General features: G+C 43.1%; 1 protein-coding gene across 2 annotated transcripts in view; it reads right to left on the bottom strand.

The window, feature by feature from the left end:
* The window catches only part of CARMIL1 (capping protein regulator and myosin 1 linker 1), a 376,826-nt gene that overhangs the window by 27,465 nt on the left and 331,167 nt on the right, over positions 1 to 18,194 (bottom strand). For both annotated transcript variants that reach the window (XM_069730895.1, XM_069730896.1), the window contains 3 exons: positions 13,152 to 13,218; positions 12,800 to 12,996; positions 4,651 to 4,760 (listed from right to left, as the gene is read on the bottom strand). In XM_069730895.1, the coding sequence (XP_069586996.1) occupies positions 4,651 to 4,760; positions 12,800 to 12,996; positions 13,152 to 13,218 (374 nt within the window). The remainder of the gene's footprint in view (positions 1 to 4,650; positions 4,761 to 12,799; positions 12,997 to 13,151; positions 13,219 to 18,194) is intronic.

Here is an 18,194-nt window from a genome sequence, read left to right as displayed (position 1 = left end):
GTGAACCCCGCAGAGCCGGAAGAAACTGAAGCAGCGCATATTTGACTGCTGTGAGTGCCTTCAAATTTGAAGAGTTTTGGGTTTCCAGGACTGACCACCGCCCTTGGGCCAGAACGTCCCCCATGTGAGCTCCCCAACCTACTGGGATGGCATCGGTTGTGACTGTTTTGCCGGTATTATTCCCCACTGCACCCTTTGACAAATGGCAAATATCCAGCCACCACTTTAGGTCGCAGAGAGTGGAAGTTCACAATCTGAGTTTCCCACTTAGATGACCTTGAAGTCTCCTTTCAGCGTCGAGGATTCCGGATTGTAATACACAAGTGTGGGATTGAGCCCACCGAGCAGCTGGTATGCATGATGTCAATGACCCCAGCAGGGACATAGCGTCTCTCAAAGTTAGATCTGGATTTCTTCTCACTGTCATGAACTTGTGAATAATCCTTTGCTTTTTGTCCTCTGGTAGAAAACATAGTTGATCTTCTGAGCTAAGAAGAATGCCGAAGAAAATCTGACGCGTTGATGGTTCTAGTTTTAATTTCTTTAGGTTGATCAACCAACCAATTTCCTGCAGAGATGATATTATATAGTTTAGGGGTGCCTTAAATTAGAAAACCGAATTCCCAATTATGAGGAAGTTGTTCAAGTAGGGTATCCTGCTCCCTGATATAGGCCATTACTTCTGCAATTACCTTAGTAAATACTCTCGGATCCATAGACAGCCCAAATGGCATTGCTGTAAACTGAAAGTGCCTGACCTGATCGTTTAGCCGTACCGCCATTCTGAGGAACTGCTGGTGATCCTTGTAAATGGGTAGATGGTAGTACGCATCTTTTAGATCCAGCACCATGTAACACCTGGGAAATAGAAGTTTAGTTGCCGACCTAATGGACTCCATTTTAAAGGCATGATATTGTAGAAATGTATTTAATTTCCGCAAATTTATGATGGTCCTAAAGGATCCATCAGGCTTGGAAATTAAAAATAAAGGGGAATAAAACCCCTTCTTTTCCTGATCCTTTGGTACTTCTACAATAACTTCCTTTTCTCTCAACAGCTGAATTTCTATTTCTAGGGCCTGCTGTTGGTCTGGAAAATTAAGAGTAGTTAATACATAGTAATTCGGAGGTACATCCCGAAACTCCAATTTTAGCCCTGAAGGAACTATACCCAAGATCCAGCTGCTGGACGTTATCTTGGTCCATTGGTTAAAGAAATATTTAATCTACCCCCCCACTAGAAGGCCTGTTTTAATCGGTAGTTGCGTCTACGTCTCAATGATGAAGAGCCACTTAAGTATGCACCTTTCTTCTTTGGCTCCGCCGGTTCCCAATCCCGGTCTGAATAAGTTCTCCGGAAGGGCTTACGTCTCCTGAAGGCATTTCTGAAAGTAGGATTAAACACTTTAGGAAATACCTTCTTCCTATCCTCTGCCTTCGCGAGGACATCATCCAGCACAGGGCCAAATAAGTACTCACCCCTGCATAGAATTGTACATAATTTTGCTCTAGCTTGAGCGTTACCTTTCCAGGTCTTAAGCCAGAGAGCCCGCCTGGCAGCATTCGAGAGGCCTGCCGATCTGGCTGCTAGCTTTAAAGAGTCTACAGATGGGTCCGCCAAGTACGCTACACCTTCACAGATCTGAGATAGAGAATCCAGTAGTTTATCTCTAGGAATCTTAGCTTTTAGCTGCTCCTCCAGCTGACCTACCCAGACCATAACCGATCTGGCAGTGCAGGTACTAGCAATTGCAGGCTTAAATGCTCCTGACGACGACTCCCAAACCTTCTTTAAGAACATGTCCGCCTTTCTGTCGGATGGATCTTTAAGAAGGCCTACATCTTCCAGTGGTAGAGTAGCTGACTTTGACGTGGAAGCCACAGCTGCGTCCACCTTAGGGACCTTTACCCATTCAGCTAAAACTTCGTCATCAAAGGGGTATCTCCTTTTGGCGGATGATGGTAAGAACCCCTTATCCTGTTTATCCCATTCACGCTTAACAAGATCTTTAACTGTGTCTACCACCGGAAATGATCTACGATTTTTCTGACACAAACCCGCAAACATGATATCTTGGGTTGATCTAGGTTCCTTATTATCTGCGACCCCCATGGTCGTGCAAACTGCTAAAACTAATACATCAATATTTTCTACGGAAAAGCATGGTCTTCCCTCTTCATCTGAAGAGGATCGCGATGAAGAGCCTGAACATTCGCCCTCTTGTAAAGATGGGCTGGAATCTGGCGATAAACCCACACTAGGTTTTTCATGCCGTCTGCTTTTAAGGGAATATTTGATTTCTTCCCTGATAACAGCCCTTAGGTCCGATGTACGGAGGGGAGCTTCTTCCTCTAAAGTTCGGCAAATGCAAGCCTGACAAAGCTTTTTAACATAGCTGTTTGGCAAAGGTACTGTGCATAATGCACACTGCTTGTGCTTAGTTTTGGCCATCTTTTTGACCTATAACAAAGCACGAGAAACGGAACACATCAGCTACTAGGTGCACTTCCTACACTCACCAAAGGCTGATCCAAAGAGTACCAGTTCCGGAGGAGGTGAATCGTCTCGTGACGCTGGGGCGCTCGCACGCTGCCGCCCCCGTACCACACCGCTGCTGCTCCTTGAGCGGCTGCTACCGCTCTTCCTGTGTTGCTCAGGCACCTCCACCTGAAGGTGCTTTGCGTCCCCCACAGAGGACATCTTGCCGCACACTGCCCGCAGCTCCGGCTCTCCCTTAAGATGTGCAGCCACGCCTCCTCCCCGGCTTCCCCCGGAAGTACTTGTGATTCACTTCCGGGTCACAAGCGCTTTGCCTTCACTCCTAGATGAGACACCGGGACCAGCGCTGCGCTCTCGCAACCCAGGGCGGCATTCCTCGGCCCCTGGGATCGCGACATCCATGTGCCCAGACGAGGAGGGGTCTGCGAGCAGGACACCCCCGACGCTTCTTCCAGTGCTCCCATCTCTGCCGTTCCCGCAGATATCACGCAGAGGCCGATGGACCTGGGTAAGACTTCAACCTGTCTGTTCCCATCTAGGACAGGAACCCACACTGGAGTGGCAGGGGGGACCGCCCATTTTTAACCTGTAGGTTCCTGTCCTGATGGTGGGCGGATCCCCTCTCTCGTAGGGTGCTGTCGTGGCGATAGGAAAAAAACCTATATAAACTTTTTACCGGTACTGTATATTACATCAGAGATGGAGAATCATGGTCCTGGTCAACATGTTTCAGATTACAGTGATCCTTAATCAAGATTAAGGGATCATTTGGATCTGAAACACAGATCTGTAGCGTCTTTTTTATATTTGATGTAAGGTATATGTCTGCATTATGGTGGTTTTTGTTGGCTTATGCATATTAAAGCGAATCTGTCAGGAGGTTTTTACAACCTCATCTGAGAGCAGGATGATGACGGAAAAGAGACCCTGATTCCAACGGTGTAACACTTTGATTTTGTCAGTACAACCTCACCCAGTAATCTGAGCTTTTATATTTAGCATGAAGTAGAGCTGAGAAAGCTAACCCTGCACATACTGCTCTATAGACAGTGAGCTGCTTATCAGAGGAAGGTGCAGAGTTGGACTTGGACGAAAGTGCCAGCTAGTCACAGCAATGATAATCACCAGTTGATTAAACCTTCAGTCTAAGTAAACAGCACATAGCCTGAAATGTGACACATTTTTGAATTTGGTGTTATAGTCCCTATTTCATGGTGTCCTCTGATTACATAGTAAACACCTGCTGACAGATTCCCTTTAACAGATTTGTTTTTTTTTAATAGACTTTTTTTTTAGATTTTAAAAGAACTGTGTGCTGGATTGAATTATCTTGTTGTACCGACGAGAGCTATTGATCCATGATATTGATTAAAGGTGAGCTGCATATTTCTAACTGCAATTAAAACTGCCCATAACAGTCTTCAATTAATTGCCAGTCCGGTTAAATCTATAGACAGGTATATAGAGATTTTTTTGCTAGTTTGAAAATACTGGTTTGTGACCGTAAATCCATGAATTCATTTAATTCATCTGTTATTTTAATATTCAGTAGTGAGCCCTTTATTTGTGTTAGCCTATATCATGTTAATAAAGGATTTAACTCTAGCGTTTAAACTCTTCCAAGTTCCAACGAATTAAATGGGTTATTCGGGAATTCGTTTTTGTTTTTTTTTTAACCTGCTCCAAGCAATCAGGGACCGCTTTTGCCAGCGATTCTCCTTCTTCTGGTGATATCATGTTGACAGAGCTCCTTCTTCCCTTATGCACTGTTGTGCCGACGGGACGTCTCTACCGATGTTATGCTGATTTACAGCTGGCTCCCCGCTGCTCATCTGCAGGGAGCCATCTGTCAATCAGTATGACATCGACATTGAGGACCTCTCGACAGAGCAGAGGAGAAGAGGAAGAGATATTCTGTTGAAGTGAGGTCAAAAGAAGCAGGAGAGTCACTGCCTGAGCCTGGAGAGATTTCCCCAGAGTAGAAAAGGCAGGTAATTAGAAACTACCTGCCAGTTCTTAGCCCAAAAGCAAAGAACCTTAAGTCCCGGATAACCTATTTAAAGAGAATTGCTGGAGATTCTAGACTTCTTGTCAGGCAACCCTTGTAACAAAAAGAAGATGATAAAAAGTGGACAGACAATCTAACTTACTTTGAGTCAAGTCTTGTCACTTTCTTGCTAAAAAACTCATCCACACCTTCATCTACTCTAGGTATCAGGCCATTCTGATCTCCATCGGAAGCAGCTTCAGCTCCAGATTGCTGGAATAATAAGCAGGATGGTTAGATTTACTACCTATATCTACATAAACCTGCCACAACCAAGATGCAACAGGCAAAATACTATGGTATGTTTAGCAGCAGAAAAGAATAATTATGCAGTATGAAACCTTCTATATGTACTGTATAAAATAACAGATAATGCAGAAACCAATCTAGTGTAGGTCTCATGCCTTTAGAAAGCAACATTCAATAAATATTCATCATATGAAACGGATAGCTTCTGTATTGCCGGACCGATGCATGTTCTTTTCATATCTGTCAATTACAGAATTGCGGCACGGCTTACATCAGCAGGTCTGGATGAGTGTTCTGCCTTCCTCCACGTAGGATGCTGTGTGGATTCCAACATACGGCTAAACCTTCATCCACATCCCAGTAAACAGACTGTGTTGATGCTTAAGTCTTATTTATTAGGGTGATGATAACCAAAACTATAACGTTGAACAACAATGGTGGACAGTATTCATAGTAGATGATCAAATAGTGAATGATGTTGATGTACAAGGTGGATGTTCAGTGAATAATCATAGTGAATGACTGATCATAGTGGATGACTGGTGAAAAACTGTAAAGAATAACAGCATTTCAGTATATGCACATACAGGGTGCAATCACATAAATAACTGGGACATTACAGCAAGAATTATACAGAGTGCATTACACAGTAATTCTAACAGCACTGCCCTATTCTATACAAGAATGCATCTATCTACATGCAGAGTACACCTGAACCTAACTGCAAGCTGCAAAGCACATCTGCCTAACTATATCTGACTATAGGAGCTGCATAAGGCTTAAATACTAACACAAACATAAGATGCATTAAACCTTTATAAACGTACCGAGATCCGTTAGGACAGGGGTAAGAAAGTAAGCGAGACAGGAGCACGTGTGCCTCTCTGCAGATCTCAGGAAAAATGGCTACTGAAGCTTGTCTTCACAAGAAGAATGTGGGCGGAACTAACCCATAAGACATTGCTCTTAGGAGGGAAAGGTTGGTAAACAACATGAAAAGTAGGCAACTGATGACCTCCAGTGGCCACAACTTGAATAACATGATAATTAACTCTTTGCACATTAAGATGGGCAGAACACTCCCCGCTTGGCGTCAACAGATGCCACAATTAGGTTCTTTTGGAGAAAATAATAATACAAGCTCGGTAACGGGTCTGAGGAACAGTTTGTTTTCTCCAAGCTTGCACACTCTGACCTCTACTTTCCGCACTTTCCCATCTTTACTGGGCAGGGTCTTAATGACTAGGCCGAGTGGCCAACTGTCTTTGACGAGTACAACATCGCCAGATTGAATGTTTGAGCGGTCTTTCTGCCACTTTTTCCTGCTTTGCAGAGTGGAGAGATACTGTTTCCTCCATCTATTCCAGAAGACGTTGGACACGCTTTGTACTTGCCTCCATTGTCGTCTGTAGAGGTCTTTGTCATTGAATTCTCTGAGTGGAGCTTTCGGGACACAGGTTTTCTGTGTGAGTAACATTGCAGGAGTAAGGATGGATGGATCTCCAGAATCACTAGAAAGTGCTGTCTTGTAGGACTGGGTTACAAGAAATAGACAAGCTATAGCTCGAACAAGTGACTTCCAGGTGGAGAACCTGCTGAACCGGTGAGATTCGAGGTGGCAGCTTGAAATCTCTGTATGTAGAGCAGACACTTGAGGTCGGATCTCTTCGTCTGTGTCTGGACCCACTAGTTCGAAAGTTTCAGGCCTGTTGATCTGGGACATCGAACGGTACAAAGAGGTAGGACCTGTGAACCATGAAGTGTCCTTCAGATGACTGGGTGCAACGGATCTAGTCGCGTGGTCCGCAGGATTGTGATGAGTAGGTACGTAGTGCCACTGATTAGGGTCGGTGGATCTTCTTACCCGAAGTACCCGGTTGCTGACGTAGACGTAGAAGCGTCGTGTCTCGTTACAGATGTACCCCAGTACCACCTTGCTATCGGTGTAGAACTCTGCATCCCCGATCTTCAGGCCCATCGCATCCGAGACCAGCTCGGCCAACTCAACTGCGAGGACAGCAGCACAGAGTTCCAGTCTGGGTATCGTGTGTTCACGAAGTGGCGCCAATTTCGTCCGGCTCATAACGAACCCGATATGGCATTGTCCGCTTACGTCTGTGGATTTGAGGTACGCTACTGCTGCAATCGCTTTGACTGATGCATCACAGAAAATACAAAGTGTTTGCGTTTTGACCTCTGTGGATGGCACAGGAGCATACGGTCGTTTCACACGAAGGTTGGTCAGGGCTTCAAGAGACTTCCTCCACTCTGCCCACAGGTCAGCCTTTCCCGCTGGAAGTGGATCATCCCAACCAGTAGTGTCTTGGGTGAAGTCCCTGAGCATCAGCTTTCCTTGGATGGTTACTGGAGCTACGAACCCCAAGGGGTCGTATAAACTATTCACGAAGGAAAGAACTCCTCTGCGCGTGAAGGGTTTCTCATCCTTGCTGATCTGAAAGGTGAAGGTATCTGTCTTCAGGTCCCACAGCAATCCAAGGCTCCGCTGCATAGGAAGGGGGTCGATGCTGAGGTCTAAATCCTTTAGATCGCTGGAATAGTCTTCAGAGGGAAAGGCTTCCATCAACTCTCGGCTGTTGGAAGAAATCTTGTGTAACCTTAGGTTAGACTGAGTGAGCATGTCACGAGTCCTCTTTAGTAGACTGATTGCGGCCTCACTTGTCGGTGTGGACTTCAAACAGTCATCCACGTAAAAATCCTTTTCCACAAAGGACCTGACGTCCGAGCCATACTCTTCTTCACCCTTTTTGGCAGAATGTCGGAGGCCGTAGATTGCGACCGCTGGGGAAGGACTGTTCCCAAAGATGTGTACCCGCATCCGGTACTCTGCGATGTCTTCGTCCGGGTCGTTGTCACGGTAGTGACACGGTAGGTAGTTTCTGTGTTCCTCTTTAACGAGAAAACAGTGGAACATCTGTTGTATGTTGGCCATAAATTCCACTGAATCTCTACGGAAACAGAGTAATACTTCCAGAAGTCTGTTGTTGAGGTCTGGGCCCGACAGTAAGACATCATTCAATGACACGTCTTCGCATTTGGCACTTGGGTCGAATACCACTCTAATTTGACCTGGCTTCTTAGGATGGTACACTCCGAAGATGGGCAGGTACCAACACTCCTCTCCGTGTCGAAGTGCAGGTGCAATCTCTGCGTGGTTGTTCTGGAATATCTTTCCCATGAAGGTGAAGAAATGTTCCTTCGTCTCAGGTGACTTCTGAAGCTTGTGTCTTAGGGAGATGAATCTGCTGTAGACCAATTCCTTGTTGTTGGGTAGGCGTCTCCTCTGAGGTCGAAATGGTAGAGGTGCGATCCAACTATTTGCCGTATCCTTGACTATTTGTTCGTCCATGATGTCCAGGAATATCTTGTCTTCTATAGACATCGCTACCTTGTTGTCTTCCTTCGTCCTGTGGAAGACTGTACATCCTATGTGGTCTTGTTCAACTTCACAGGCGTGGTCTTCGTTGATAGGAACTGAGAAAGGGCAAGGTAGGGGAGTGCTGCTCGGTAGTTCCTTTACCAGCAGACTATTGTGACACGGCTGGAAGAGAGATGGACGTCCATTTTCTAGTGTGCTGGTAAGCATACTGTTGACTGAGACCGGCTTGTGTGCTCCTCCTAGACAGACATCTCCTACAATGACCCATCCAAGGTCTTGCCTCTGCGCGTATGGAGCATTCAGTGAGCCGTTGATATATTCTCTAGTCTTGTGGACTCGTAGAATATCTCTTCCCAGAAGTAAAGCTATTGGCGCTTCTGGTTCCAACTTGGGTATCAGGTGGGCTATACGCTTCAGGTGGGGGTGACACGTTGCCACCTCTGGTGACGGTATCTCAGACCTGTTGTCAGGAATCTGGTTGCACTCCAGGATGGTCGGTTGTGACAGACAGGTCTGGCCATCCATGGACTCCACTTTGTATCCGGTTGCTTTCCTCCCCGCCGTCTCGACGGTACCTGAACATGTCCTAAGGGAGTAGGGAGAACCGGGGCCTACAATGCTGAAGTTGTCAAAGAAGATGGACCTGGCTAAAGACCTATTACTTTGGTCATCTAGGATTGCATATATCTTGAGCGCTTTGTCTCTGTGGCCTGTTGGATAGACTCGGACAAGGCAGATTTTTGAGCAGGATCTTCCTCCCTTGAGTCCCTTACAGATCTCCGTACATTGAGAGGTGACCGCAGGGGTGTCTTCATCGGTGTTCTTCTGTTTCTCATCGTGCTCCTCTGCTTGTGACAACACTCCTGGAGGTGGTCCAGGATGCAAGGCTGTATTGTGATCCGTGCTGCTGCATTCTGCACATTTCACGCTAGCTCCACAGTTCCTGGCGAAGTGAGAGGTCGTAGCACAGCATTTGAAGCAGATGTTGTTTTCCTTGAGGAAACCTTTGCGATCCTCTAAAGTCTTCTCCCTGAAGGCTCTGCACTTTAGTAGAGGATGTGGTTTCCTGTGTAGAGGACACTGCTTACTGACATCCTGAGGTTTGCTCTCTTCCGTAGGGGGCTTAGTTGTCTTGTGTGGAGGACCTGTGGAATCAATATCAGTTTTATGGACTGCCACGGGTGTCTTACTGGGTTTGACACCAGGGGTAGTGGAGCATGACAGAGTGAAATCAAAACTAGGGTCATTTCTGATCTTGGCTTGCTGGGTGACAAACTCAACAAATACAGCAAAAGGAGGGAATGGTACGTTATGAATTTGTTTATACCGTGAACCATGTATAATCCACCTTTCTTGAAGATTGTAAGGAAGTTTTTGTACTATTGGATTGACACCCCTAGCAGTGTCTAAGAATGCCAATCCAGCCAAGTGACCTTCCTTCTGGGCGACCTGTAACTCTATCAATAAATCATTCAATTCTCTAAGTCTTTGATAACCCTTGGGCCCTATCTTAGGGAAATCATCAATTCTTTTGAATAAAGCATTCTCTATTACTTCTACGGACCCATAGCATTCGTCAAGTCTTTCCCACACTTTACGTAAACCTATGTGTGGGTATTCTATGTTAATGTCTCTTAGTCTTTTAGCATGCTCGACCGATTCAGTTCCAAGCCACTTTACCAGGAGATCTAACTCCTCACTACTAGAAAGGTCCAGTCCCTGAATGGCGTTCTGGAACGAAGCTCGCCACGACCTGTAGTTTTCGGCTTTGTCAGTGAACTTTACAAGTCCTTTTGTTACCAGTTCTTGGTGGGCAAAGAACTTTGCTAAGTCTATGGTGGCTTGATCAGTGTTGGTACGAGCCGGTATGTTATAGCCATGTCTAGTGTGTGGTGCATCACCATACCTGTGAGATGCTCTTGGCTTCGGACAGTCTGCATAGTACCTTTCTGGTGAAGAAGATGTCTCTTTAAGGTGAGGTGGGAGCTGTACCTTCTTCTCAGTGGAACGGTAGCTGTGGTCGACTCCTCTGTCTTGGACGTCTTCTTGTTTGTAGTAGTGAAGTTCGGGGTTGGATCGATGATAATCGGCGTAGGCTGATCGTTGTAGTCTGTCGAGGGTGTTGTCCATGCTGGAGTGTCGATGAACGTACTCTGCGACGCGCTGAGCTGGATCTTGCTGCTCTAGATCTGTTCCAAGAACGTTGCTGCGTCTCTCATAATCAGGATCCTTCATGGCTTCCAAGTACTCTGCCTTAGCTATTGCAGCTGCTGCCTCTTTGTCTACCATAAGTCTTTCTAGAGACACTTGCAGGCGCGCACCTTCTGCTTCTTGCTCTGCCCGCAAACGTGCATTTTCTGCTTCATGCTCTGCCCGCAAACGTGCGGTTTCGGCTTGCAGGCGTGCAGTTTGTTCTGCCTGCAAACGCACCTTTTCTGCCTCATGCTCTGCTTGTCTCAGCTTTAGATGCATTTCTTTCTCGGCAAAGGAGGACCTCGCTTTGGCTGCTTCAGCTTCAGCACGAGCGACAGCAGCCAGCTCTGCTAATGATGACCTGCTCGAGCTTGCTCGTGACCTCGTCTTGAGTGAGGATGTGCTGTTTCGAGACATTGTGCGCTTAGCTGCGTACTGCTGAGTGTTTTGGCGGGAAACTGAGTCTAGGTGCGGTGAGCTTCCGCGTGGCGGGAATGATGTAGCTTCTCTTGGCGGGCTGCAGTATAGTCCCGCGGCTGTATGGCGGCTGCTGTGATACCCGAATGCGAAGCAGTGTGGGTGTTAGCGGTTCCGTACAGTCTGAACAACTACAGCCTGCGACCGGCTATCAGTTTCGCTGAAGGCAACTAATCTGTTCTTACTTTACAATCACCGCCTGCGACTGGCGGTCTCGTTTTTCACTGTTCTGCCTTCCTCCACGTAGGATGCTGTGTGGATTCCAACATACGGCTAAACCTTCATCCACATCCCAGTAAACAGACTGTGTTGATGCTTAAGTCTTATTTATTAGGGTGATGATAACCAAAACTATAACGTTGAACAACAATGGTGGACAGTATTCATAGTAGATGATCAAATAGTGAATGATGTTGATGTACAAGGTGGATGTTCAGTGAATAATCATAGTGAATGACTGATCATAGTGGATGACTGGTGAAAAACTGTAAAGAATAACAGCATTTCAGTATATGCACATACAGGGTGCAATCACATAAATAACTGGGACATTACAGCAAGAATTATACAGAGTGCATTACACAGTAATTCTAACAGCACTGCCCTATTCTATACAAGAATGCATCTATCTACATGCAGAGTACACCTGAACCTAACTGCAAGCTGCAAAGCACATCTGCCTAACTATATCTGACTATAGGAGCTGCATAAGGCTTAAATACTAACACAAACATAAGATGCATTAAACCTTTATAAACGTACCGAGATCCGTTAGGACAGGGGTAAGAAAGTAAGCGAGACAGGAGCACGTGTGCCTCTCTGCAGATCTCAGGAAAAATGGCTACTGAAGCTTGTCTTCACAAGAAGAATGTGGGCGGAACTAACCCATAAGACATTGCTCTTAGGAGGGAAAGGTTGGTAAACAACATGAAAAGTAGGCAACTGATGACCTCCAGTGGCCACAACTTGAATAACATGATAATTAACTCTTTGCACATTAAGATGGGCAGAACAATGAGGGTCAGGCCTCATATGTATCTCGTGTCTCATCAGAATTTTATAGGGACGGCCCCACTAGGCTGTATACCGAATGGAACAGAAATTATATGTCACTAAGAAATACTACACCAAATTTATAATTAGGAGTCCACCATGTTCACAACATCTCTTTAGTCTCTGTAATGACTGCTGACTTCATGTATACACATTGGGTTTCTAGCATAGGCAAGGAGACATTGGTTCCTTGAATCCAACAGTCTCTACGGGACAGGCTAGCACCACCCATGTAAAGATTGCCGGTATTAATACTTAACCACATGTCATTCTCTGATTCTTTCATTTTTCAAAAATATTTGCATTTATGTAAAATACCCAGTTTTTAGAGTGCAATTTACATGAGAACCTGATTATACATCATCTATGGAGGGTGTGTAAAAGAAGGGATTCGAACAGAACACCTGACAGAGCCATAGACTACAGTTCCACAAATGGAATCTGCACTCATTCTTGGAAGAGGTTCATTTTTTTTCGGCAAGACATAGGTACAAAACATAGTGGGCTTCATTTCTACACTATTTGAAATGAGACATTACCTCAAAAACTAAAAAAAAAAAAAAAAGAAAGAAGAATCGGAATCTGGATCCTAATGTCAGTGTGTTTTTCAGTCTATAGACCTGTCAGGGTGGGCTTTGCTTCAATCTAATTTTTTGGGGATTCAGATGGAACCTCCAGACACACTGCATAAATGCTGCATGAACAGGGCCTAAATGTTTACCGGTTAGTGAAAACCTCAAGAGATGCAGAAAACGGATTAAAAAACCTCCTGTCCTCAGCATTGGTGAGGTCCCAGTGGTCAAACACGCCTTGCCTATGATGTAAGTGAGAGTTTTGGGATTACTCCTTTAAGAATTGGTTACATATGAAGTCATGTACTAACATTGGATTTGCTGGGTTGCTGTTTCTTCATTCTCTTTGGTCGTAATTTAGTAAAATGCTCAAGCTTTTTCCCTTCTTCTGATGGCAACTCTGCTATGACACTGGATGCTCGTTTGTCCTGCTTGTAGGAGGGGAACGGAGGGTCTTCTATGTGTATTGGGACATCTTCAAGAGCCTTGTCCAGGTCAAACTCCATTTCTTGAAAAAAAAAAAAAAGACGAGCTGAAAGCTTTTTAACCTTTATGGGCCACGAAAATATAAAGATATTTTATGCTGTTCATTTTCTGTTCTGTTCATAATCAGTTATTGAAATACTCCCTAAAGCAAAGCCGACACTTGTTCAATATACTCACCGAAAGCTCTGGACACAGGACGCAGCATTCGGCTGTGAATACTCTTTCTCTTGGACTTGGGAGTCATCTGCAATAATTACAGCAATAGTTCACTGTACGTGCACACGCATTGCCTTTATAGAGAATATAGATTTCTAGTAAGAACAGAATATTAAGAAATAAAACAGAAGCAACAAAGATGGAAGGTTTACTGTGGCCTAATGCAGTAAAACTGTTCTTCCTGCTGTAAATGTAACGCTGCTGCTGTAAATACTTTTATATAGTACAAAGACAATATAGATACAGTAAACTACAAGCCCTCTTCTTTCTTGTTCAGAAATGCAGGAAGGGTCACACCATGCTGACAAAGGTCTTCCTGCAGAGCATATTAATTGAAAAGACATGGATTTTGCCTTTTAATATTTTCCCATGTTGTGAGAAATAACAATTGTCAGCACTTTGTGAAGTATTACTCACCATATACAAGATGCATACGAAAATGACAAGTGCATAGAGAGATGATTCATCACTGGGAAACATGGAAACTACATAATGCATAAGCCTTTCCCTGCCAGAAGCAATAAATGTAGGTATTCAGACCGGATTCCCTTTCATCTGTGTTAATGATATACAGTATATATTTACGTATATATTTCAAACCCACACAAACAATACATACACACGCAACACATACATACACACGCAACACATACATACACACGCAACACATACATACACACGCAACACATACATACACATGCAACACATACATACACATGCAACACATACATACACACGGAACATATACATACACACGGAACACATACATACACACGCAACACATACATACACATGCAACACATACATACAGCTCTGGCAAAAATTAAGAGACCACTGCAAAATGTTCAGTTTGTCTGATTTTTCTCTTTATAGGTATATTTTTAGAAAAATGTAAATTGTTCTTTTATTCTATAAACTACTGACAACATGTCTCCGAATTTCCAAGCAATAAATTATGTATTTTTTTTCTAAAAAGGAGAAATTGTCAAAATAAAAAACAAGACAGTGCTTTCAGACCTCAAATAATGGAAAGAAAACAAGTTCATAATCATTTAGAAACAATCCTAATGTTTTAACTCAGGAAGAGTTCAGAAATCAATATTTTGTGGAATAACCATGATGTTTAATCACAGCTTCCATGCGTCTCAGCATGCTTTCCATCAGTTTTTCACACTGTTTCTGGTGCAAAAATGTAAGCAGTTCTTCTTTGTTTGATGGCTTGTGTCTATTCATCATCCTCTTGATTACATTCCAGAGGTTTTCAAAAGGCTTCAGGTCTGGAGATTGGGCTGCACACGACAGGGTTTTGATGTGGTGGTCTCTTAATTTTTGCCATAGCTGTATATGTGTGTTTGCGCATATACGTATGTATGCATATATGTTATGATTATTCGTGCCATAATCATTCCCAGTAGCAAAGATACAGCCTATGGTAAATTAGACAGCAGTTTTTCTGTTTAATTTTTGAAGATTTCCAAAATGCTCATGAAACAGAAAGCAAAATTTACTATGATGTCTGATATGATCTCTCCAGAAATATATGTGCATCGCTGCCAAATTGTTTACACTAGAACATAAAAAGACTTGGCGCTTTTACATCAGCTCCAACACTTTTTAATAAGTAAACTGGGTGTAAATTGAGGTCTTGGTCTATCATGATCCAACAGTTTCACTACAATTTAAAGAAGCTCGCGTCCTCCCATCAGAAATGTTATCTTCTTAATATATTGCTATCATATTTTATAGCATCGTATACTTTCAATTGCTTATTTTCCCTTTCTACCCAGCTAATTCTTCTGTTTTCCATTAGACCCTTTATTTTCTTTATTTTTTCAAATGATCTTGTATTAATACTGTTTTGTTCTTGCAGAAACAGACATATTAATTATATTTATATTAATTTGTAATAAATAATAATAATATTTTGAGAAACGTGATATCATGCTAAAACGTCGAGTTGTACATGCCTGTATTCCTTTGGATCTGTTATTTGAAAGTACTAATTTTTTTGCATCAATAAAATTAAAATTTTGAAGTGTCTAAGTAATCCCAGACAGACTATGTTAAGATCAGGGCTCTGTGGGGGCCATTTAATCACTTCCAGGACTCATTCTTCTGTGCACTGAAGATAGTTCTTAAAGACATTGGTTGTATGTTTGATATTGTTGTCCTACTGCTGAATAAATTTGGAGCCATTCAGATGTTGATGCAAATACAGTAATCAACCAAGGAAACAACCCAGCAGACAAGACACACCATGCATACTTCCCTTCAAAATTGGGAGGTATCCAACAGGGTCATCAGCTCAGGACTGGCAGCAATCGGTGGGACATAGCTACACCCTTCTACTGTTCGGGGTAGTCTGGTCAGAAGTGGTCTTCATGCTACAATTGGTGCTAAAAACCATACTTTCGGAATGAATACATGGACAAGTGACTCAAACATGCACAGAAATATAGGAACTGGGATGCAAAAAAATGGCAGCAGATGCTCTGGACCGATTCAAATTTTCAGAAGGAAGTTTCTTCACCAAAGGGGTGCAGATCAGTACAATAATCAGTGTCTGCAAGTAAAGCATGGTGGAGGTTACTTGCAAGTTTGGTGCTGCATTTCAACAAATAGAGTTGAGAGTGTGGTCAAGATATAAAAAAAAACTGTCCTCAATGCTGAAAAATAGAGGCGGATACTTATACATTGTACAATACCTAAAGGGAGATATCTGATTGGTACCAAATTTTCTTTGCAGCAGGACAGTGACACCAAACATACAGCCAATATCATTAATAACTATCTTCAGCATAGAGAAGAACAAGGAGCTTTGAAAGTCATGATATGGCCCCCACAGAGCCCCGATTTCAAGATCATAAAGTCTAGTCAGGTATCACGTGAAGAGACAGAAGAGTTTGTGACAGCCTACATTTATAGAAGACCTGTGGTTAGTTGATTCAGTGTTTATAACACTAAGGCTGGTGTCACACTTGCAACTGCATTCATTGTGAGAAACTTGCGCGAGTCTCTCACCTCAATACCTGGCACTCGGGACCAGAGCGTTCAGCTGCATGGAAATACATGCAGCCGTACACTCTGATCCCAAGTGCCGGCGGCAGTGCCGGGTATTGAAGCGAGAGACTCGCACGAGTTTCTCACAATGCAGTTGCAAGCGTGACAACGGCCTTAGATTTTTTTTTTTTTGCTCCTGAACCAATTTTCTAAACCAATTTTTTATGACCACATTAAAGTTGAAAATTAACTCGGTCATAAAACAGCTTAAAAAATGGTTTTTAAAAAAATGCCACCGGAGCTGTCCATATGCTTAAAAGAGGTCTCATCAGCTTTTTCATTTTGTAATCTCTTATTTATGTATTTAATGATGTGAAAGAGCATTAAAATACTTACCTATTGCAATCTTCCCTAGTTTCCACATGCTTGCCCACGTGACCTCTAAACAGACAAACTGGCTCACACAGGGGGTTTTGTGTGCGCACCAGAAGTCATTTTCTCAATTTAAGTTAACAGAGTCTTGATCTGACACTCAGACTAACATTGATGGAAGTAGCATCCTCAATTACAGAAGGGTCCCTGTGTGATCTGACAAAGAAGAGTGATCACATGGGACCAGAATGGCACTGGAAATGGGAGAAGATGGCAATAAGTATTTTAATGTTCTTACACATCAATACATAGGTAATTAAGAGGGATCACAAAATAAACATTTCAGGATACTTCTTTAAACAAACACTTTAAGATGATGGCATAAAATATCAGAAGGAAATTATGATTTTAAAAGCAAAAGTATATGTATTATGTACGCTGCCAGCAGCCAAAAGAGAAAACACTGAAAAGTTTACTGCTGTGACACTAGAGATCATTTTATCTATTATATTTAACAAAGATACAAAGTGAAGAAATGCTGCACATTTTCAATGGAACATAAAAGCAAATCCTTGAGCCAAAGTGCTTGCCTGCTATGAAATGAGCAGCTCATGTAGAGAAATGAACATGTAAGAATATTTAATAGCGAAAAAGTGCAAGAGTCAATTCATGCATCCATATACTAAGCAACAACACGATTGGAAAATATCCTTTCTGAGCTGATTGTTTAGATTTCGGAACTTTCTCCATTTACAGTACTACATTTACCAATTCTCTGAGATGTAGCATTTTTACCAGATTACAATTTTCACTTGGTTACGCACATTGAGAATATTAAAATAATTAAAAGGTGAATGTATTAGTCTGAATTAACCTAGAGCAGTTTTACCCAACTCCAGTCCTCAAAAGCCACCAACAGGTCATGTTTTCAGGATTTCCTTCGATAGCCCAGGTGATGGAATTGTTGCCTGTCCAGTTGATGCAATTATCACCTGTGCAATTCTAAGGAAATCCTGAAAACATGACCTGTTGGTGGCTCTTGAGGACTGGAGTTGGGGAACACTGACCTAGAGCAATAGACATCCAGGGTTCCGGGCAGGGGAATTAAAGTATAAGTGAAGGGTGAAAAACACTGTCCTATCACTAAATAGAAGAATGAAATGGAATGTTAAGGGTTTCTTTAGGCAGTTTCTTCAATTTTTTTCTTTAGGATATATTGATATGTATCCAATTTGATGGAGAAGATTCATTGCATAAATCTTAAAAGAGGCTGTACCAAGTTTAGAAGTTAACCCTAATGAATAGGAAAATGTCAGAACTATGCTTCCTGGGCAGTCCTACAGAGAATTTGTGGAGAGGAGGTGCAACATTTTGCTCCATTCAGAAAGGGTTCCTATCTAAGCCCTAGCGATCATTAAGTATTGATACGAAAAGGGATGGGAGAATAACGTACACTGGGAAAACTCCTTTAAAAGGGTCATAAGACTTGAAACATGTAAGCAATAGCATGCCTAATTGTAACTTCGGGGCTAATTCCATATCATCCTTTCACAGCTGAGATGGGAATAAACCGCTCTTGCTTTAACCACTGTAGATGGAGCAATGAAAATATTCTGGAGCGTCTGTGCTATG

Source organism: Ranitomeya imitator, chromosome 6 (assembly GCF_032444005.1).
Source record: "Ranitomeya imitator isolate aRanImi1 chromosome 6, aRanImi1.pri, whole genome shotgun sequence".
Lineage (NCBI taxonomy): Eukaryota > Metazoa > Chordata > Amphibia > Anura > Dendrobatidae > Ranitomeya > Ranitomeya imitator.
The sequence above is the reverse complement of the archived record's forward strand: the minus strand, read 5'-3'. Positions and strand labels throughout refer to the sequence as shown.